Source organism: Rhinolophus ferrumequinum, chromosome 15 (assembly GCF_004115265.2).
Source record: "Rhinolophus ferrumequinum isolate MPI-CBG mRhiFer1 chromosome 15, mRhiFer1_v1.p, whole genome shotgun sequence".
NCBI lineage: Eukaryota > Metazoa > Chordata > Mammalia > Chiroptera > Rhinolophidae > Rhinolophus > Rhinolophus ferrumequinum.
Window position 1 is genome coordinate 25,144,417 of NC_046298.1, and position 23,005 is coordinate 25,167,421.

The 23,005-nt window shown below is 41.9% G+C and overlaps 1 protein-coding gene across 2 annotated transcripts in view; it reads left to right on the forward strand.

Moving 5' to 3' along the window:
* WWOX (WW domain containing oxidoreductase) overlaps positions 1–23,005 on the forward strand; it is a 913,938-nt gene that overhangs the window by 335,398 nt on the left and 555,535 nt on the right. Inside the window, exon 9 of one of the 2 annotated variants that reach the window (XM_033127955.1) lies at positions 19,506–19,925. The exons of the other annotated variant lie outside the window; for it this stretch is intronic. Within the exon in view, the coding sequence (XP_032983846.1) occupies positions 19,506–19,694 (189 nt within the window). The 3' untranslated portion in view covers positions 19,695–19,925. Of the gene's footprint in view, positions 1–19,505; positions 19,926–23,005 lie in introns of those variants that run through there. 2 annotated transcript variants of the gene reach the window in all.

Here is a 23,005-nt window from a genome sequence, read left to right on the forward strand (position 1 = left end):
GAATAGTGCCTAACAGAAAAGGGGGAAAAAGCCATATAAGTGAAGAAAACCTGCAATGTTTAATATTATAAATTGCTGGTTCCTGTAAACTTGCATTTATGCATCACATTATAAAAGCCATTATCCTTATGTATTGTTCAAGCAGAAATGCACTATGATAATATAATTTTAACAGTATATTTGTTTTCAGGATGTAATTTGAAAAAGTTTTGAGGGAAAAATAATGTTGAATTTTGAGTGTTTTTAATTTAAAAAAGAATGTGTTGTTCAGTTGAATTAAACATGTTCAAGAAAACCCATTTTATAACCTGAAATTATTCATTTGGCAATTAATTTTATTTACTTTAGAAGTCAGTGTGTAATTACAAACAAAATTTAAAAGAGCAATACTCGGAGTGCCTTCATTTATTCCTAGAGCAAATAAGAATTGAGTCCCTACAATGTGTAAAGCAAAACTGGATGAGAAGAGATATCTAGGCAGGACTTCAATGAGACTCACCTCTCACACTGTCATGTCATTCTGTGTAAATGGTGTATACTTAATTTAAAAAAAAAGAAAAAAGTGCTTGAACTAGTGATGCCCAAACTTGTTCTGATGGGCTTGAAAATAAATGAAGGCTATCGTTTCATTGAACGATATTTCATTGAACGAATTTCATTTCTTTTGAAATGAAATTTAAAAATTAAAACAGAAGCAATTCCCTCCACTTCCGAATGTAACTGTCTGTGTGGAATCACTTGCAGGAAGGATCTCCATTTACTCCTGGCTCCGCGTTCCATCTCAGGCAGTCACAGGTACCAAAGCCCTTCCGCAAAAAAGAGCCCAGCATATGCTTGAGGGTCATCAAAATCACTCCTTTGCACATTCGGCAGATATTTATGGATCTTTTATTAGGACAGTTTTTATGGCCCAAGATTAAAAGTTAAAGTTAAATAGTAAAAGTAATGAAGATGTGCCTTTGGAGGATCCAACCGGTTTGTTTTCATTCCTTCCGTTTGTCATGGCCCATTGATTTTTGATGACAGCATTAAAAAAAAAAAAAGCCTCGAATCATTTTTGGAAGGAGACAGAGTATGAGTTAACAAATTAATAAAATAACGTATGCTCCAAAGATGCTAATTTATATCTTCTATGTAAGGAGGAGTCTCTTCTGATATGGAATGAATTTGCTGTGTCTTTAATATTCTCAAGAAACAGTGGGTATCATTTGATAAAAGATTTAATTATTTGGTCAGAGAAAATAGATGTTGAGATAGTGCATCACAGCCCTGGTGGGAATGTTTAAGCACTCAGTAGGAAATGGACCTTTTTGCGGCTCATCCAAGAGTTTGTTTTGAGATTCTCAGGTATCTTATTGTAAGGTTGTTCTCCTTGGGCCAGGACCTTGTGTTCAAATTCAAAATGAAGCTTCACTTTATGATGAATCAGTGGTCCAGTGGTGGAAGTAAAACAGTAGCCTGGCCTCGATTAGAGATTGTCTATGAATTCCACTGGTATTTATAGATACGCAGGAGAGGTGAATGAAAAAGGATTCTGAGGTCAAAATGATTTCAGACATGCAGCACTTATCAGAGCCTTTTCTATGCATATACCTCTTATACCTCTCAAAAAAGGGGAAAGAATCATAGTGTCTTCCAAAATTAAATCATGACCACTTATCACTCACCCTCACCCTTTTTATTTTATATTTTATAGGACAGCATTACGTGGAAAACCCGGAGGACAGATAGTTTTCCAAACTCATGTGCCATGCATCCTCCACTTTTTTTCCCTTTTTATCATTTTGTGGGACCAGGCTTCTTTGGAACATCCACTGGGAAACTTTCTTTACTCACAGGAGTCTGTTACCGTTCCTGATTCACACAACAGTGTGAAGGTTCATTACATGACACATTTTTCTCCACATAATCTTTTTAAAAACGTCTTTGTAATGATGTGACTAAAATCATCCATGCTGTCATATCACTGAAGTGTTTGTAAAGACTTTTTTTTCTATTTGCAGAGCCCTCAAATAACAGTCAAAAAGTTGGAATGACTTTCAGAAAGAGCAAGATAGTCTATACTGCTGGGTATTCGGAAAGGAGCCAATTTCAGTATCTTTACTACTACACTTGGTTTGACTTGCTCCTTTAGTAATTAGATAATTATGTATAATTAGCACATTAATTACGTGCAACAGCTGCCGTCGAGTATGTGTGGACAACTGCTTGGAAATAGCTTGTGAGTTCACTATTAGACCTGTGAAACATTTCTCCTTGGCCCGTTCTCACTATTTTCTTTCCATCTATGGAGGTGAAGAGCAATGCAGTGAACTAAAAACAAAGCTGGTATCATCCCAGTTCCCTCGTGGCCATTCTAGTCAGTTTAGAAAAAACATCATCAGCTCCCTCCCATCCATCAGAGCTGAGGCCACCCTCCTTGTCACATGTCACATACACCAGGTTACTGCCTGCCCCAGGGCCAGATAGCCAGGGTTTTCTGATGCATTTAAGAAATGCATTTAATGTTGGTGAAGAAAGGCTTGTTACATATTATTAAGTGGAATGAGTAGTTTAAAAAACAGTATGTGCAGGGTGGTTTCATTGTTATATAATAATATAGGCATAGAAAATGGATTTACATTAAGTAATATTGCTTGCTATAAGTTAGCTGCCTGCCTGCCTCCCTTTTCTCAACAAATATTGATGAGATATCTATTATGTGCCACTCACCATGCTGGTGCTGGGAATACAGCATGTAACAGGACGGCCATAGTCTGTGTTTGGGGCATTATACAGGCAATTTTGTCATTAAAAGATATATTTTCCTTTCGTTGAGCATTTTCTGAAATGAATTTGTCACTTTTATAATTAAAAAAAAAGTGAGAAAAGTGAGGAAAAAAAGCCCTCAAAGTATGTGTTGAAGTTTAAGATACTATAATGTCATTAGAAGCGTAAGGCTAGGTGCGCGGGGGCTAGGGGCTGAATACACACTTACCGAGTTAAGTGGAATATATTTGCATTTGAAAGCAACACAGAGATAAAACACCAGCTCTTTTTATTTTTATTACTGTTTTTTTAAAGATTTGTTGGGCCCGGTGATCATTTATTTTCCTGGAAGAACCCTCAGGGAGGGATGGGCCCTCATCAGCTGTGGACTTCCTGGGAAGACCACTGATGACACCCCATGGGCTACACATACCCAGCTCTGACCAGACCCGCAGTATCTAGGGGACTTGGAAGACGTCCGTCAGCTCCATGTATCCTGGTCTCTCCCCGTCTCCCGCGCAGCTCCCTTCTGCACCTGCCTGCACACCTGCCGGGCTCCACACTGCACCCAGCCTGCATGCTCAGCGCTTCAGCAACAGTTCCTTCTGGAAAGGTGGCTTTCCAGAGGGCATAGAGTTCCTTTTCCAAATAAATCAGCACATTCACTTTAGGAAAAAACAAGGGGAAAAAAGAATAAAACTCTTCAATCTTGGCATTCTGGGAAAGTAGAAAGACTCCTGACGGTGAACCATCTTTGGCCAGCAGGAAGTTTTTGCTTTGTTAGCTCTCTCTTAGTCTCTCTCTCTCTGTCTCTCTCTGTCTCTCTGTCTCTCTGTCTCTCTCTCTCTCTCTCTCTCTCTCTCTCTCTCTCTCTCTCTCTCTATCTTTCCCTGCCTCCCCTCCCTGCCTCCCTTCTTCCCTCTCCCTTTCTCTCTCTCCCCTTCGGTCTCCTGTATTTCTCGTTTTCCTCCACCCCCTTTTATTAAAATTTTGTTAAAAATTAAATGGTAGCAGGTGCTCACCAGTCAGTGAAAGCGTGCAAAGGAATAGCAAGAAACAAAGTTCCTGACATCCCCCTTTCTTTCTGCAGTCCCCCGGCGGTTCCCTCTGCCTAGTGACCACAGCTGACAGCCCACCAGGAGCCCTTCAAACCTTTCTCCAAACTCTCCCACCCGTAAAGGGACATCTATGGCAAATATAGGGAGGGTTTCTGTTTGCTTTTACAAGAATCTTGCCCTGTTTACTCACTGTGCGCTGCTCCTCACTTGCTTATCTCTCTGACCAATGCATCATGGATGTCCCTCCAGATCAACAGATTAAAGAGCTAACCCATTCCTTCTAATAGCTGCATAATATTACCTCGTATGGATATTCCATGATTTCTTGCAATTGGACTTCCATCAATTTTAAATTCTCACATTCAGAACTTTATGGACATTTATTTGGAAGCATTTTAGAAAATTGACATCATCTCTCTAAATGTATGAACTCAAAATTCCCTCCAGAATGTCTGGCTATTGAGAATGTCCTGCGCCCTTCACTTGTTTGTACACTCTTGTTCCCCAAACATCACTTTCCATTTTGCACATATGCCATCTCCTCATATTCCTCTGAGCCCTTCCTACAGGCCTGAGACCATATACACACACACACACACACACACACACACACACACACACACACACCTATAAAATACAGTCAATAGTCCAGCTGAAAGAGTACTTCTTTAGCATAATTTAAACATGAGGGTTTTCTAATGCTACTTCCATTTAAATAATTCAAAAATCCGTCGCAAGGTGTCTGACTACTACGGGAAGAGAGCTGTTAATGGATACATCATCGAGGCTGAAGACAAACTGTGTTATTCTGTCTGCTGCTGAGAAGTATAAGAAAAAGATCAAGATTAACATTGTCATTATTGGTGTTATGTTATCTGAGCTATCTGTTTGCTACTTCCTGGAGGCAGAGGCCTGATTCCTGAGAAATCATTTTTCCTCTTCTTTAGGAATGGTGCATTGAGTGTGGTTTTAATTTCCATTGCATTATTTGTTTGCGTTATATATTTTTAAAAGTTTTATGAAAAAAGCCTTACATATGTTCCTTATTTATGGAACCAGGGCAACCATCTTTTAAATATGAAGCAAATATCTCAGAATATTAAAATCTTGAACCGCATGTATAGCAGCGTGAATGAATTCTGAAATTGACATATCAAGGAATTTCCCATCTATAATTAAATTACCTGTCCTCAAACAAAATATTTATCAGATGTAACTTCATACCCAAATTCCTTTTCTTACTAAACCGAAAGCTGTGACACACACACACACACACACACACACACACACACACACACACTCATACACTCGCACACATCTTTATTCTTGTATTCTTGGTTTCCTACTGTATTTTAACATTTTAAGCATCCAGAGAAAAGTAATAGAATGAGCCATAGAAAATCACCAGAACTGAAATTATTTCCAGCTATGTTTAAATATGAATGTCTTGTTCGACTCATAGCATATGTATTTATGGCTGTGTGATATCATTATGGCATCGTAATGAATGTCTGCTGAATTATGTGGGATTCAATGGGGGATACAAATGGATTTGAATTCTGTAACTGTCATGCTGTGGTCCGAAGAGGGCGGAAACTGAAATATCCCCCTGCATTAACACATCTGTCAGCCGTCCTCAGCACTCTGTATGAGTCTTATCTGTTGGAAGTGTGAGGTTGCATTGAGTACCTGTCGGGACAGGTGTTAAAAGACAAACACAGCTTACGTTTCAGAGCTGCTTAACTTGGCTTTTGGGTTTGTTTTACTCTGGATTAACAATGTTGTACAGCCTTTAATTTTTTTTCTTTTTCTGCATGCCTAACTTTAAATGAAGTGACTAGGATACCTTATTATTTAGTCTTCTTTATGAATGAGTGAGCATATGTGTACAGAGCACAGAGACAGAGTGAAAAGACAAGGGATGGTCCTGAGTTTGAATTCTGGTGCTTCCCTTACTGGCTGTATACCATTAAGCCAGGTAATTAACACTTTGAACCTCAGTTTCCTCAAGTTGCATGGGGACAAATAATAATACATGCTTTCCAATATTCTTGTAAGATTCCCATACACTGTGTACAAAAAGGGACTAGCAAATGCCTGTTAAATAGGAGCTTTATGTGCTGGTTTTGCTCTTGTTATTATCATTCGTGTTATCTTTACATAAAACACACGCAGTTCCCTTCGGAGTAATTGTTTTTCAATTTTTGCACAGTGGAAACATCATTTTAGCATTGGTGGCACATGTTTCCGAGCACCTAGATTTCACTCATTTGAGAACTATTTACTGACAGCTGCCTGTGTATCAGGCTGAGTGCGCGGCCTGAAGAAACAGTAGCCTGGGAAGGCCCCACCCTCATGGAGGTCACATTCCAAAGGAGTGGATCCAAGTCCCCTGGTCGGGGAGAAGGTTTCTGGTGAAAAGACAAGCGTGTCCCCGCCTTCAGAGAGCTCTCCATCTTGCCAGAACCTGCCTGCTCCCTGCGACGGGTGTGGCTTCAAGGCAGCACTTTCCCTGATCAGGGAGGGTGGTGAGGAGCACGTAGCCCAGTTCACCGTGCAGGAGATGACATTTCAGCCATGGCTCGGGGTCTCATAGGCGCTGTGATTCACAGCTGTGCTCTCACACTGCAGGGAAAGCCTTGTGCCATGTGGGGCAGCTGGCGAAACTTGTTGGATCTCTATTTTCTGGGCTAGATTTCTCACCACTTACCAAAGTTAATTAGTCTCATTTGTGCTTAGCTTTTTTCCCTAGTTTATACAGGAGGTAGATTATACAGGAAATACAAGAGATAGCTTATAGACACGAATGCAGTCTTTGAAGCAGGGCTGATTGGCTTTACTTATTAGCTGCGTGGACTTTGGGCCTCAGTGATCTCATCTATATAAACGGGAATCCTAATATTACTGACGTCACCGAATTGGAAGGTGCTATTAGGTTGGTGCAAAAGTAATTGCGGTGCAAAGGGTTAAAAATTGCAAAAACTGCAATTGCTTTTACACCAACCTAATAAGATGCTTAGGTGAAGCCTGGACATAGTGAGAGCTGCATGACGACGTTATCGCTCTTCCTTATTATTAGTACGTGCATTCTTCTGATAATACTCATCTTCAGGACAGTCATTTTTACCGTATTTTGGCTTACTTCCATCCTCTCTCACTTACTTTATTGCCTCCCCCTATCAAACCCCTGCATATAAGGTAAAACATGTTAACAATTTAATATGTTTCCTTCTAAATTTTTTATGCCAGTGTTTCATATATGTATCCTACGTATGGTTATGCATGCAGATACACATACAGATTTAGGGTTTTTGAAATGTTTTCTTTTTGGTAGTTCTGTCTGATAAAACATGGGGTCATCCTGTGCACTCTGTCCTGTATCTCTCTTTTCTCATCTGTCTGTAGCATAATATTCCATGATGTGGACATACCATGATTTATGCAGTCTTTCCTCAAATTGAACATAAGAAAGGGCATTTCTATAGTTTCCAAAGGTTTCTCCCCACACTCCCACTCGGCCTCAAATAGTGATACAATCCGCATCTTTGTTCACATATCCAGACTGATGCTTTTATTTTTGTGGGATGGATTCCCAGGTGCGGGATTGCTGGGCCAGGCTTTAAATTTTTAACATGATTTTTTATCAGTCTAATGGATTGTGCTGAAGAGAGCCAAAAATCTTGATAGACTCAGAGTGAATTTTTTAGATGTAAAAGTGGATGGTAATTAAAAGTACACACACTAAAAAGAGTAATTTGACCAGCATATCACAGTATTAATTGATTATAATATCTGGATGACTTTTCGTTCCAATATTTGAGGATGAAGAAGCTGGTGGATACTCCACCAGTTAAGCACATGTTTTGCATAGAAGTATTAGAAAGTAGCTGTCTTACCATTGCTAATATTTTTGTAGAACACAAATCACTCGTAAGTGGCATCTTGATGCCAAACACAAATGAGCATGGCTGTCCTGTGGGAAAGGATGCAGAGGCTGAGTCCCGGCTGGTGCGTGGAGGCACCAGGAGGGCCCTGGTTGGTTGGTAATGTTTTGTTAGGTAGAATGGGATGTGTGGGGAAAGCATCCCAAATCCATGCATTTCCTGCCTCTGTAACAGACACCCTCCATACGCTCGCAAATCCCAGAGGTAGCTAATGGAACAGTTGTTTGTGCGGACTGCCTTTTTGTCCAAGGCCTCTGAAGGCCCAGCGTTTGTAAGCTAAGGGGAAGAGGAGTCCTCTGGGATCTGATAGGTGAGCTGTGAATTTGCATTTTGCCATGGAGTTAACAAGCAAAAGGAATCAAAAGAGCTCAAAATAAATAACGGTGTTTTGGGTCATCTGGGCCAGCAGAATTGGATGAAGGAAGGACTGGACCGGCAGGATGAGGGAGGAGAGTACCTCCAGACCCTTCCAGAAACACACTTCCTTAGTCTTGGGGGAGAATTGAGTTGGTTCTGTTTAACTTCACAGCAATAGAACGACTTCCTCAATTTAAAATTTTTGACAGCTTATGTATATAACTTAATTCTTGATCCCATCGGATCTTGGAGAGTCCTCGAGAGACATTTTGTGCATCTTCTCTGCTTTTAGAGATTACTGCTTAATGAAGCGAGTGGGTGGTGATGGAGATATTTCAGGGAGTATCAGAACTAGGGGAATGTGGGAGAGGCAGAGAGTTAAAAGGCATGGCCCAAGTTCTTATTTTGATGCTACTATCTAACAGCTGAGTAAAACTTGGCAAATCATCTAATGTTTGGCCTCCTCCTTTGAAAAATGGGCAGAATTTTACTTTTATCACTGGGCTTTCATGCAGGTTAATGAATTAAATGGGCTAATATATGTAAATTCTGAATAGGTATTAACCAAAAAAATGGGAGTCATCAGATTAGTTTCCAAATTTGTTTCTCGGTGTTATCAAGATGCTTACCTTAACAAGTGTCCTTTTATTTCACAACTAGTATCGAAAAGAGTAGCTCTCAAAGTACTAAGTAGTATTTAGTCAACGCTTTAAGGAAAAAAAAAAGAAGCAGCTTTATTTAAGTATAGCAAATACAGAAGAAAATGCAATTTACCCTGAACCCTAAATCTGTGAAAAATGTGTGTGTGTGTGTGTTGTTTACCTTATAGAATATGGTGGACATGGTGTGAATTTTATTGCTGTGTATATAGTTTTGGTACTGGAGATGGGGAACGTGAGCATTTGAGACTCATGACAAATTTTGCAAACTTTCAGGTTTAGAGAGATTAAGTAATTAGCCAGTGAATCACCTTTAGTGAGTGGTAGGGCTGGCTGCAAACCTGCAGCTAAAGCCCATGTTCCTTCCACATATACACAGTGATGGAGGAAAAGGGAAAAGATAGGAGGCATTTTTTTTTTTTTAAATTCAGAACTTGATTTGAGATTCATCTTTGTCCTACTCTCTACTAAGGCAGGAAATAAATTCTTGAAACCTGGAAGTAGTTAAAAAACAAGTGTTAGAATGTTAAAAAAAAAAAAAGATCTGGTTAAATCAAGACATCATTCTGGTTAATCAAAGCCGTGCTCTATATTAAAAACAAAAACCTTATTCTCTGAGTGTTTCTTAGATCTAGATTTTTCCCACAAGTCACTGCCATTCACATTTCTGGAAGTTTTCTTCTGTGTCAAATGGTAATCACTCGCCCAACTCCAGGGCTCTGCCTGCAGTCTCTTCCTCTGTCTCCGATGTCACTCCTCTTTGCCTTCTTCAGAAGCTATTATATGACCTCCAGATCTCTCTTGGACTCCCTGTATTACCATTAGAAGACATCTACACTGGGAAATCGCTCAGTTCCTGTTTTTGATTAATATTTTATCAGCCGCAAGAGGAAATGGTATTCTATAGCAACACTAATAAGTAATTGAGCAGACGAGATGCTCCTGCTCGCTTTGGTAAAAAGTACAGGCAAGGTTACAAGTGAAGAGCTCAGGATAATAAAATCAGGTGTCTGAATCGAATACCTGGTAGGGTTAAAATCTAACACGGGTGTGAGCAGAAATCAAGTACTGTAAATTCCCTTTTGAGCAGTGGCTTACCAACCTATGTTCGTTAATATAGTAATCATAGTGGTAATAATTACTACCTTCATTTAAAGCTGCAGAGTTTATCAACCAAAGGCTCTGAAGTGTGCATTTTTCTTGGTGTTTAATATGTACCATTATGTATAAATTCAAAGTTATTAAGTGGGCAGCTGTACACAGGATATACTGCAATACCCAGCAAATGCTGCGATTTCCACTCACCCTTCTGTATTCAAATGGTTCTAAAAGAGAGGAAGTAGTGTAGCCATCAGTAATACTACCATCCGGTAATTACGGAATCATAAATGTTTGGGGAGCTGAAGGTCACGGGCTTAGTTGTAACTCTCATCTGTCCTTGTGCATTTTAAATGCTTGTATTCTGTATCCGGGTGATGGTATTTTAATTCCCACTGGACCGTCTGATGCGAAAAAAAAAAAAAAAAAAAGAGTTTATTCTTCCATATTTATTTTTCTTCACCATGGGTGAAAAGACTTTTTGTTTTTCATAATGTGGCGGGGACTGGCCTCCAGTTAAATGGAAATGATTTCAACACATCACAGTCAGGCTTCCTCGTAGAAAGATGCTACATTTTTCTTCACACGTGGTGTCCAGCACAGGGTGTCTGATTTATGAGAACGTGACCCTCGGGGCATCAGAAAACAGCTGCTCACACACTCCCTGCAGGAGGCTAGACTCTCACGGGAGGCCCAGAATGTAGCCAGGAGCAGGAGTTCTAGATGGGAGTAAGAAATTGCAGGTAAGAACACAGCACCGTTTTAAGAAACACCGGTGGATTTTTTTTTCTTTTCTCGAGTATTTTATTAACATTTGCTACTGTACTCAAGCGCACTTCACTTCGGTTTGTGTTTCTTGTGTATCACATGGGAACTTTCATTAAATTGTGGTAATTCCAATTTGTGCAGTTATCAAGTAAACATCAAATAACTTGACCCGGCTTTTAGCCTGCAAACCTCGCTTAGTACACCTCGGATGCATTCGGGCTGATTCCCTTCTCCGTGCCTTCTTCTCTTTACAGAGTCAGCATTTGTATTGCGCAGGTACTGTTATTGTTGGTTTTGAAGGGAAATGGTCACGACACGCCTGACATGTGGACCAGACCCAGCCTTTGTAGTTAAAAGTGACCAGGAACGATGCTTTTTTGTTGTTGTTTAAAATTATTTTCTGTCAGATACTTCCTTCACAGTCTCCCGCCATTAAACCCTGACTTAATTTAATGGATTAGAGATTTCACATTTGTCTTTTAAACTAATGAGTTATTAGCAATTTAATAAATAATATTTCATATGTATGTAGGGAGGTTAAAATGCATTCATTATTTAATTTCTTTTGGCAACACATATGTTTTCTTATAAGGCCAAATAGAACATATTTGCCCCGCAAGAAATAGTTCCTGTGCTTCTTACTCTTCGGTCAGGATTGAGTACCAAAGTGCCGTGTGGCCTCCACTGCAATTTGTAGGGGATGAAGACAAAACAATGCCAACACTATTTTCTCTCTTAAGCAGCAGTCTTCTCCTCTCCTAGGACCGAAGAGCGGATAAGGGCAGGGGTGTCCTGGCGTGAACACTTAACTGCTGAAAACTGTCACAATCTACAGATAAAGGCTACCTCTTTTCAGCGCTTTCTCTTCTGTCCCGATTTGTCCACAGTTGTTTTGACTTTGACACAGGGTGCCCTGACTTAAGACTTAACAGAAGTTTCGGGAAAAGGAGCAGTGCTTTAAGATGAAGGTCTGAGGACAAAAGTATAACTTATAATTCTTTTCCTTCTAAATGGACATACAAAAATCATGTCAGCCTGATCTACCCTCTGATGGGACCATTTTGTTTTGTGGTGGTAGAACACGTGTCTCATCGGGTCTGCCTCCGACATCAACCCGTAAGTGGTTTGGATTTCATCATTTTTATGAAAGAGCTTTCGCAACAGTATCTTGGTGTGCGCATGCACGGCCCTGGTCATGAACATATTCTTTGAGGGCCTCGCTGGAACAGAAGAGTGGCGGTCCCGGCACCCCGAGGAAGGGCTGTATTCCATCAGCAGTGGAAGGAGGGAGTAGAAGGAGAGAAGCAGGAGCAGGCGCTTCAGTGCAGGGCCCGTGGAGGGCTGCTGCTGATTTCGCCAGGACCCTCGCTTATCTGATGGCCTGGAAGGTGCTGGTGGTTCTGGAATTTTATATCAGGAAGGATGACAGCCCTGAGCCACCCTTCCTGACTGTCACGAACAAGGACACCAGGGTAAGGAGTCTAATCCAAATGAGTCCCCAAAGGTACATAGTGAAATAGGAAAGGTCCTAGCAAGACTATAGAATATGCCAGACCCAGAGCAAAATGAAAATGTGGGGCTCCAGCAAGGGCCAGGGAAGTTGATCTCCCCTTTCCATGGGCCTGCCACCCCAACCCTGGGTGGACAGGTATCCCCCAAAGGATTGCAACCTCTGCTCTGGGACATACTTGGGACCCTGGATCGGGGTGAGAAAGAGTCCCTCTTCTGTCACCAGCCCAGGACACTATGGAGCTACCAGCCCAGGTCAGGGCAAGGCTGTAGTCTTTCACAACCTCTGACCCCCATGTCCATGCCCAGGTCCCCACGGGAAGTGGAGGACAGCAGGGGATGTGGGTGTCCCCTGCCAAGGAAACAGGTTGAGGGTGACATTGGTCTTGAGGTGAGGGCCAGGAGGAAAGGGCTGGCCTGCCCCAGGGTGCCAGTGGGGAGACAGCAAGTGGCTGAGCATCCCTCCCAGGGATGTGGGATTGGGGGCTTGGGGAGAGAGGTGAGGTAGACACGTGTGAGATGAGGCTCCAAGCCCCCAGTACATGCTCCATTGTTCCGTCAGGCTTCACTTGCAAAGCACAGATTCAGACATATGATTAATTAAGAATTGCAGACGTTGACTGCAGAGCATTAAGCACCAAGCATGGAGCCCTGCTACTGCAGTGGTCTCACCCCATGAAGCTGGGCCTGGATGCCCAGAAAGCTCACCCCTCATGGAGTGCTAATTGGGAACGTTTCCATCTGATGGCTTCCAAGAGGCCAAATCGCAAGCTTGTGAGTTTTTTGGAAAAGCTTTGCAGAACTTACACTTTATTATATGTGAATCATAATTCAACAAAGTTGATTTAAAAATGCCATCTATATGGCTGCCAGAATGCAGGGCCTGAGGGCAGAATGCAGGACCTGAGGACAGCACTGACCAAAGTCTTGCTTCTAAGTTGCTGGCAGAAGCGTCTTTTTTATTTGGTTTGGATTTCTTAGAGGGATCCGTTTGGGATCAGTTTTAACTGTGTGTATATATATTTCAGTCCCATTCTGCATCTGACAGTGCGCTAGGCTTTTTTTTTAATATATGTTCTTACATTTAATCATTATAATAATTTAAGGTAGAGGGTGTTCTTTAGTCCAGTGATTCTGAACTGGTGACAGTTTTGTCTGTCAGGGGGCATTTGGCAATGTCTGGAAACATTTGTGATTGTCCTATCTGGGGGAGGTAGGTAGGGCAGGTAAGGTGTTACTGGCACCTGGTGGGCCAAGGCTGTTAAACAGCCTGCACCCAGGGCAGCCCCCGTCTCAAAATGCCAGGACTCTCTCAGCCTCTTTACTCTGGGAGTTTGGCAAAGAATTAACAGCAGAAGTGTGCTCTCACCAGTGCCCATCTAGAAAGCACTCTCATTCAAGGTGCTAATTAGAGTGTTTTGTTGCCAGTAAAAACAAGAGTCAGATTTCATGATTGATTCATGATCGCTTTAAAATTAATGCTGCTATTATCATACAAAGTAGTGGTAAGTGGAGGTAAGAGAATTTTTGCTTTGGGATACTAAGTCAACATTACAGTAAACACACAGCCAACCCATTTATCTCTGGCTTAATGCTTTGTTGTTTCTTCCAAGTACTTCTTAGGTGCCTCTGGGCTTTTTAACATTCTTTGGCAGTTGTAATTTATTAATTGCTTTTTAAATTTGGCTTGTGAAAATGAACTTTAGTTGGAGGTTTGAGGAGAATGAAAAGGCGTATTCGTCTTTTTGTTTTTTTAATCAGTGGCTGTTGCTTCATGGTTTAGCCTTAGGGAGCCGTGGGAGTCAGACAACCTGAGGACTCCGGTCTTAGACTCCCAGCTTCCTCATGGCTTGGATCAAGGATCAGTAGCCCATTCCGAATGCTGTACTCCACTTCTTGTATTACATTGTTTTGTACACCTGAAACTAATAATAAAACATAAATAAATAAATAAATAAATAAATAAATAAATAAATAAATAAATAAATAAATAAAAATAAGTAGCCCAGAAAAGGACTTCCCATCAGATGAATGTTAATAAAAATCAGTGATATTAAGTGTCCCCTCATCAAATGCACCCTAACCCAGCCTCATAGAGGTCAGCTCTCCTATTGCATTATTTGGTGGGGGTTCTTAGTTATGCTTGGTTTGGTTTGGTTTGATATTTTGTTTGCTTGTTTTGTATTTTTGTTCCACGACAGTCTGATGAAGTCTTCTCAGAATGTTTATTAAATGTATACTATAACATGCCTAGGATTGCAAAGGACACCGATTATACTCAAATGTGGTTCTAGCTGTGACTCTGAGGCATGTTTTAAAGCAAAGCCAACATGTGATGCTAATAGTATTAGAAATGTAACTCTTTAAGAGATTTGTGGATGTTTCTATGTTGATAATCTGAAATTCTTCGCCCTGTGAAATCCACTCTGGTGAACTCTGCATCCAGCTGCTGATAGAGATAATGATAATAATTATTAATATTGATAGACTGCTAATAATATTCTAGTAGCTGTGCTAAACATTTTACAGCGCATTGTCTCATTCAATCCTCACGGCTTTATAACAGGAAGGTTATGCTCATTGGATGGGTGAGAAAACTTAGGCTCAGAGAAATGACACTTAAAACCCAAATTTGGAACTGGAATTTCAAATCAGTGTACACAGTCTTAATCCCGCCTCAGTGGACTTGGGAACTAGCTGTCCACTTCTTCGTTTCATTAATGCCGATTACATTTGAATTTGACGTGGTTCTGTGGAGTTGTTTATATCGTGTGAATCTTGGCATTATGTTTGGTAGAGAAACTGCCTAGGTTCTCAGGATGCTGATAGCCAGAAATTAGACAAACTGAAACCAAGCTCTCAGTCTGGCTTCCCAGCCTCAGTGTAAACTTCCACCTTCAGCGATCCTGGAAGTTTGTCTTGAGGTTCAGCAGAAGCCAGGCCGGCATTTCCATTCTCCAAGGTGAGCATTTCCCTTTTTTTTCCTCCTGGGAGGAGAGGGAAAGGATTGCCGCCCTTTTCCACACTAGCCCTATGTTAGGAGAGTTCCTTTGATTAAATTAGGCAGCCTGCTTGGTTAAAACACTTGTATAATAAGAATATGTTTGTTAACATCTAATCTAATCTACTCTAATTCCTTATGATTTTACAGTAAACATTATCTTTTGTATTTTGCTACCAATGTTTTTAGTTTTTTTCCCCCAAATGTCTGAGGTTGGATAATTAGAGATAAATTAGAGAGAACTTGTTTAAACCTGCCAATTACAGTAACTTTTCTCAGTCTCTTGCGGTCTCTAACCTATCTGCTCTTGTTAACTCTCTCGGCAAAATCAAGTACTGAATTTCAGTATAGATTTCCACCTACAGGTGTTTCTTTGGACAAAATTACCAAGGGGATACACTTGAAAGTTTAATAGCTGGTTTCAGGAGGACTTCATCTGGGTCTTCAAGCCCTTGGTTTTACTGTTCCACATTTTTATGTTTTCAAAACACACTGTCCTTTTCTCAACCAAATGAAGCAGGGCCAAAGTACTATATTGCTCTGCTAGTGCCCGTGTCAACAGTAGAAATCGTATTTGGCAGAAGTTATCATAGATAACAATAGACTTGGCTTAGTGGGCAGTCAAGAAATGCTGGGATTTTTGTTGTGCATTGCCTGGGGAAAAAGGAAGAGGCTTCTTAAGGTTGTTTTGTTTGAGAAGAAAGCACTGTGCAGTGTGAAGTGCCCAGCACAATACTATAAATTATGGGTATACACACTACACATTTTAAAAAATACATGTTTTCCAAATGCAATCAAATTAATACATGCTAATCAAAAGAATACTTAAAAGTGCAAACGATAATGCTCATAGCCTCACACCTGAAAGGAAATGACCTTGAACTCTGGCTGTGTCTGTTAAACTTGGATTTAAATCAGAATCACCTGGAGGCTCTTGTTAGCAATGTGGATTTCCCAATTCCACTCTGTGTTTCTTGAGTCAGAATTGGGAATTAGCGGTCTACTTTTTCAAATCTCACCAGGTGATTCTGCAGTCACGCTGTATAGGAGGGTCTGCTCTCGGGCATAAAACTTTAGGAAATCTTTGTCCCATACTTGGGGCACTTCATTTGGACACCCCTGTTAAGCAATGGGTGGACAATCAATACAGCTACATATCCTGGCTTAGCCTCTTTAATTTTCTTAAGAGGTCCCGTCGTCTGGTTGCCAAGGTCTCATGGGTTCTGCCCATATTTGCCAACAGAGAATATCTGCACTGGTAGTTTTTTCCAGGAGTTATAACTGCAGGTCTCTGCTCCCCAACTCTGATCAAATGTTTGCTTTTCTCATGGAGAGACCATCCATTCCTTTCTACAAACATCAAGTTTAACTTCAGAACCGTCAAGATCATCAAGGAAGCAGGATACCTGAACCATATGGTTTGGACTCAAGAGTGGTTGATATTATCTCATCTCCTGTACTTGGGAAATGAGCAAGGAAGAGGGGCAAAAGTCAGGAGTGTCTTTCTTGGACGCATGGTGGTTTCTTGCTGCTGAAGTGCACAGGAACCTGAGCTGCGGGTGAGGTGATTGTGTGGATCGTGGCCGCCCTGGCTGGGGCTTCTTGGTTACTGATATAGAGCTGGCACTGCAGGCAGCATCTGGCACTTCTCCCCTTTTGCGCAGACAGAGGGCTCGCTCCTCATCGTGCACATGTGGTGCATGATGACCTCCCTAACGAATCGGTAGCATAGCTGATCCATTTTTAACAGGTTCTCCAAGGTGAGCTTGAGCATTTGGAAGACTTCTAGTGTGACAGGTAGGGAGGTACAACCATGGGCTTTTCTGAACAGCAGAACTGCAGTTTTTCTACTTATTGAAAGGTGTTCTTATGTCTGCATTATCCTCAGGCCTAATTCCAACCCATCCTTTAGGTCCTAGTTTAAACGTAATTCTTAGAGAAAGTCTTTCCTGGTCTTAGAGGACTAAGTTGGGTGCTGCTCCTGAATGTTCCCTCAGAAATTTCTAGATCCCCACTGCTTTTAGCACACTTGATCATCATGTTTGTCTACATGTCTGTTTTCTCCATGAGCCCCATGAGGTCCGTTGGACCCCCCCAGTACTGAGTATAAGGCCAGATACAAAATAGTAACCCTATAAAGATTTGCCAAAACTAAAAGATGAATGCTAAGAGAATTCTTAGAAACATGCACGTAAGCCGTTATTGTAATTCAAGTCAGATTGAGAAAATGAATATTAGGGTCGTTGAATCCCTAACTTAACAAGAAATATCTGGCTGCTCCTTATCTGAAGTGTGGACATCCTAGAAGTACTGGCTGTGCAACTTTGGGCAGGAGGCTTCCCCTCTATGCATTTCCTTATATATCAAAATGGAAAAATCCTCCGTACCTCAGAATAATATGAAGATTATGTTAACCAATCAGAACAGATCAGCTTGCTCAGTACCTGGTACAATATAGGTGCTCAATAAACACTAGCTGTTCTTTGTTATTATAAATCCTGCTTGCATTTCTAAATCCTGATGGCTCACTGAAACAACCAACTGAAAACCATGAAGAGACTCATGGTGAAAGATGACAATTGTAAGTTCCCTGACACTCAGTTTTGATTTAGATATTCACAGCACCATTTCAAAAAAATTGAAAACAATAGTTGGGACATGATTGGACTGAAAGGTAGAAATGGATGTGACACATGGAAAGAAAAGCATCTTGCAATCTTAGAAGGAAACACAGGTGAAATAAAGGGATAATGGCCCTATGCGGGGGCCAGTTGTCTCCTGCCCTTGAGTTTAAATAGTGATTCTCTCAAAACTACATGGCTTAGAAGAATGCCCTGCAATATTGCTCTATATTGTGACCACAGATGGCTAAACCCCCAACCCTCAAATTCATGTCAACTAGGAATCATTGTAAGGCTAGTTTATGTCTCATTCTGTCTCTCTTCCCGTGTTGTCTCTTCTCTGCATTGAATCAACAGTGTGTGGAGCTTCTTGCACCAGGATCAGAGGCTGCAGATGGACAGGGTCTGCTCAGGAAGATAACATCACCTTCTCATTCTGCCTCTGCCATCTGAGTCTGAATGATCAGTGATGGGGACCAGGGCTGGATTAGGTCTCCCGTGGCCCCCTCTTTCTGAGTCTGGGAGATGGATGATATCGGTAATCACTCCCTGCTTTATCTTCTCTCCATCTCCTTCCTGCAGCTCTGACTACTCACTTTTATTGTTCCGGAGCTAATTGTAGGATCCCATTTCTCCACAGAGAAGTCAGGAGAGGAATGCAGTGTTCAAAGAGCCCTGTGGCTCTTTCACACACACCCCGCCCCCACCTTGAAACACAGAGAAAGTGAATATCAGTGAGCTCTCAGAAATGAGACTTCCTTTGTGTCTGATGCCACTGACTTTTAAATCATTTTTTAAGAGAAAGCTTATCTTGGCTGGTATATTCTGACTGTTGTCGAATAAGGGAGATTGAAATGATCTCGTCTTTCCTGTAATCATTGAGTATGTATGGTCTTTGTCACAATGCTTCTGCAGAAATTCTAAGAGTGCTGTCTCCTTTGGTAGCCATGGCAGGGAAAGAATAGAGTCAGACATGGATTAAAGGGAACTCACATCTACAGCTTCCTGGAGGTGTGACCCTGAGCAAGGAGTTTAGACTTTCTAGGACTCAGTTTCCTCAGTGGTAAAGTGGGGACGATTAATTGTGAGGCGGCCAGAAAGTCCCCCAGGCCCAGTGGCTAGCACAGGGGCCTGGTATACAGTAAGCATTCGGTAAATGTTAGCTCTCAATATTGTTGTCAGCGGTGGCAGTGGAGGCCCTGATGAAGTCCTTTGAACGTTTAGAGCTAGCATTTATAAAGCACCTACCACTGTACGTTGTATACACTAGGCATTCATTAAATGCTGGCTAGCATTATTATCCTGAAGTTTCAAATACATACAGCATGACATGAAACATTGTCATTAGACAGCGTTTTCTCCCAAGGGCATGTAGATGCATTTAAAAATGTCATTGGGTATAATTTGGCTCCATTCCCTTCGCCTGCCCCTGTGTACATTAGGTTTTTAGTGTAAATGTCCTGTCCTTCATGGAACTGTATGTTTTCACTCACAGTTGATTTCAGGGTCTGATGTCCTCAGCCGAATGAGTTCGTGAGCGTGCATCCATGGAGAGTGAGGGTGATCAGTCCCATGAGACAGAAGCTGCCCCCAGTAGTGGGCCCATATGGAAGGCTGGTCTGGGAGGTTGTAACCTTTTGTCACTTGAGGAATTGGTTGCACAGCTTTGAATGCAGCTTTGCTCAGAGAGCTGTGCGCGCACTGTCTGCTTCAGGCCGGTTCTGATTCTTTTTGTCTTTCAGCAACTTCCTGCCGCCAACACCTATCCCAGTGCAGATAGTGGCCACGGACTGTGCCATCCTAGCCTTCGCCACTTGGTCTCAGCGCTGCGACAAGGCAACCCCAGCCTGACCAGTGCAATCCCCAGCGGGCTTAGTGCTGTGCTTTCTGATGCTGAAAATCATGAAGGGAAAGGGAGAAGAGAAAAATGAGAAATGATGAGCAAGAGTACGTGACTTGCCTCTAGTTTTATGTGGGTTATTTTTTCTCTTTTAATTTCCTTCTCTGTGTCGCCTGATTAGAGTTCTCAGCATAACAACAACAAAAGCACTCACGATGTGCTTGGCTGAAGGCCACATCTTTTCAATATTGTTGTCCATTTCCTTTGCTTCTTTCTTTCCGTTTCACCCATCTTTCTATCATTCCATCCTTCCTTCCATACATCCATCTATCTATCCATCCACCTATTCATCATCTGTCTGTCTAGTCATCTGTCATCCAACTTAACCCTTACTCCCCAAACACGCCAATGACAAATGATGTCCATTTTCCAGATGAGTAGTAGGTGCAGGTTTAGGAGGATGTAACCTGCCCTAAATCATGCAGTTTCCAGGTGGTGGATGTGGTTTTCTCACTGTCTATAGACGCTGGGCCCACAACTGCTGTAACCACTGCCTTTCAACTCAATAAATTATAGTTGTTATTTTCACCCTCCTCTTCACCACGTTTACATTCCCTCTTATCCCTTGCAACCCGACTGGTCAGGCTGACATGGGCAGTGGAGAGCTAAACCATGTCCCTTGCAACTGAACACAAGTCTGTCTATGAAATCCCAAACTCAAACATAGTGGGAACAGGGAGTTCAGTTATCTTGCTGCTGGTTTGACAACTGTTTTGAGGACTGGAGTTAGAATCCGGTTCCCAGTTGCCAGTTTGCATGAGGGTTGGGGGCAGGCAGGACTGGAGCAAGGTTTCCTCTGGAACGGAGAGGAGGCAGGATTAAGGCAGCTGGTTTTGTATGAGTTTGGAGGGGGACGGGGAGAAGGGTACAACTGCCCGCCCACGTGGACAGCACTCCAAAATGGAAGGCCACCGACCGTGGCCTTCTCAGGAAGGTTGTCCAAGGCCTGAATCAGCGCCCACTGCCCTGTTACAGCAGCCCTACCCCGGCACCTCTGAGGCAGCCAGCTGATGATGAGTAAATGAAATTCACCTTTCCCCCATTTCCCGAATACTGAAAGATGAGGGTTGAGTTACAGGGCACATCATGAGCATTGTCATTCGGAGGTGGAATTCCAAGCTGCGTGGATGGGGAAAATCATTTTATTTGGTAGAACAAATTTAGGTTTGGCAGCTACCTGACAGAAAATTAAGTTGCTGATTGCAAGTCCAATTCTCTGGCCTTCTGAAGAAGATAGATTGTAATCTTTAATTAATCTATCACTCACACCAAAAAAAAAAAAAAAAAAAAAAAGGCCGGGCGAGGGGTTGGGGGCAGTGTTGTTCATATCACATTTATGTTGGGTGGCCATGGCTGTGTTCAGAAGCCTCGATGGTCATGTCTAGGCATTGCTACCAGCACTCGATGTGTTTACTTCTGTTTAGTCTTAGAATTTCCCCCTGAGTCTTAAACCTCGGTGCGGTGTGCGAGCCGAGGCCTGGTGCGTGCACTTCAGCCGCCGGCTCCCCCGTTGTAATGAAGATGAAATGACTCTAAGGATGACCTTTCTGTGCCTTGTCTGCAGCCAGCCCTTCACTTTAACTGAACACCTTTCCACAGAACATGGTCTGAACTCCTGAACCGCTCGTTCCCTTCCCTGAGCTTATTGCTCAAGCTGCAGTTTATCATTATTTGCCTCCAAAGGCCGTGTTTCCTACACTTGACATAGAGATGGAATTTTTCATAACCCTTTACTAGTCATAAATTTGATTGTTAAGGGACCGGGTTAATCTTATTTCTAATACGAGCATCTGATTTCGAAACGCTGATTTAGGAGCGTTTTTCTTTCTGCTACCTTCCTAAAACGCAGGGCGGAAAAGTATAAAATATGTCAGCTGATATTGGAGGATTGTTTATTTCTGTTCATTTTGTCCTGAATAGTACCTAAGAGATGCATTTGAAAACTTATCTTGTTTATATGTTTCTTCTGTTGCAATTTCTTCCATTACCTGAAATAGTCGCTTTGGACAGCAAGCAAAGCAATGCCCTTTCTTAGGTCGGGGAGCGGTGCTGGATGGGGAAGGGGTCTTGGTAAGGAAGCAATTTAGAGACCACAGAAGCATCTCGAGACAGGAGTTATCATTTTTGTGTTGCATAATATTTCAGGAATTTGTACCCCTAGTATCTCATACCTGCCTTTCTCATAGCTGTTTAACTATATTTTATGGAAATCGTGTCATTGTTTCTCCTCCAGCTTCTCAGTGCATGACACATAGTAGGTGCTGAATTAGTATGTGTTGAACTGAACGGTGGCTTTTAGGTTGGCAGCCAGGTGCGCAGACAAAGTCACGGTCGCTCTATGATGGGGGATTCATTTCTGAGGGGGATTCAATGGAAATAACTCCCCCAAAATAACTAACACTCTGCCTCTCTTCTTGGCATGTGACAGGCACCCTTGTCACAGACCCGACTGTAGTTGTACGAAGAAAACTCACAGCACTATTTAGGGGGATAAGTTAGAGGAGAATTTTAAAGAGTGTATTTCTCTTAAAGTAAGCAATTTTGCATCGATAAGAAGTAGTCACAGAATAAGTACAAAATATTTAGTTAATTCGTGTTGACAGAAGTAGGACTTCAGGTCCAAAGACATTATATTTTAGGGTGCACACAGATGCATTTTTAAAAATTTCTAAACTTTCTTCCATGTATGGACAGATTTGCACATGTGATACCTGTGCAAATGATGACTTGCAGTGACTCTCCGGGAAATGAAAGTTTCGCACTTCCCCGAAGCATGTTTTCCTTCTGAAGAGAGGCAGTTGGTAATTACGAATGCCAATGTCGGGGTTAGGGGTGGTAGATCATCTGACACAGGCGATGAGCCCCCGAGCAGTTGTACTTGGGGCTGGAATGTGCTGTGTTCTTATCTTGGTATTAATTCACCTGTACTGAGCAATTTGCTCTCTCCTCATAGATTGGATCGGATCCAGTATAAATTGATAGCACCGCACTTCTGTTTAAATGCAAGCATTTCCCAGTTCACAGTCTTTCTGGCTCCTATTTTCAACACAACACAACACAGCACAGCACAGCACAGCACAGCACAGCTCAGCACAGCACAGCACAGCACAACACACAGTCTCAGAAGTAGAATGCACAGCCCTTTCTGTTTCTGCCAGCACAATTGCTTTGGCTTTTGATCTATGGTTAGTGTCTGTCTGAGAGAATGACATATTCATATATTTAGATATGGCTTAAAAAGCCAACAGTAACGACAGAACCTGGACAGGATTGATGTCCTGTAGCGATGAACAACAGAAAAAAACTGAATCACAAACCCAAGTGCTTTTTATCTGTCAGTTG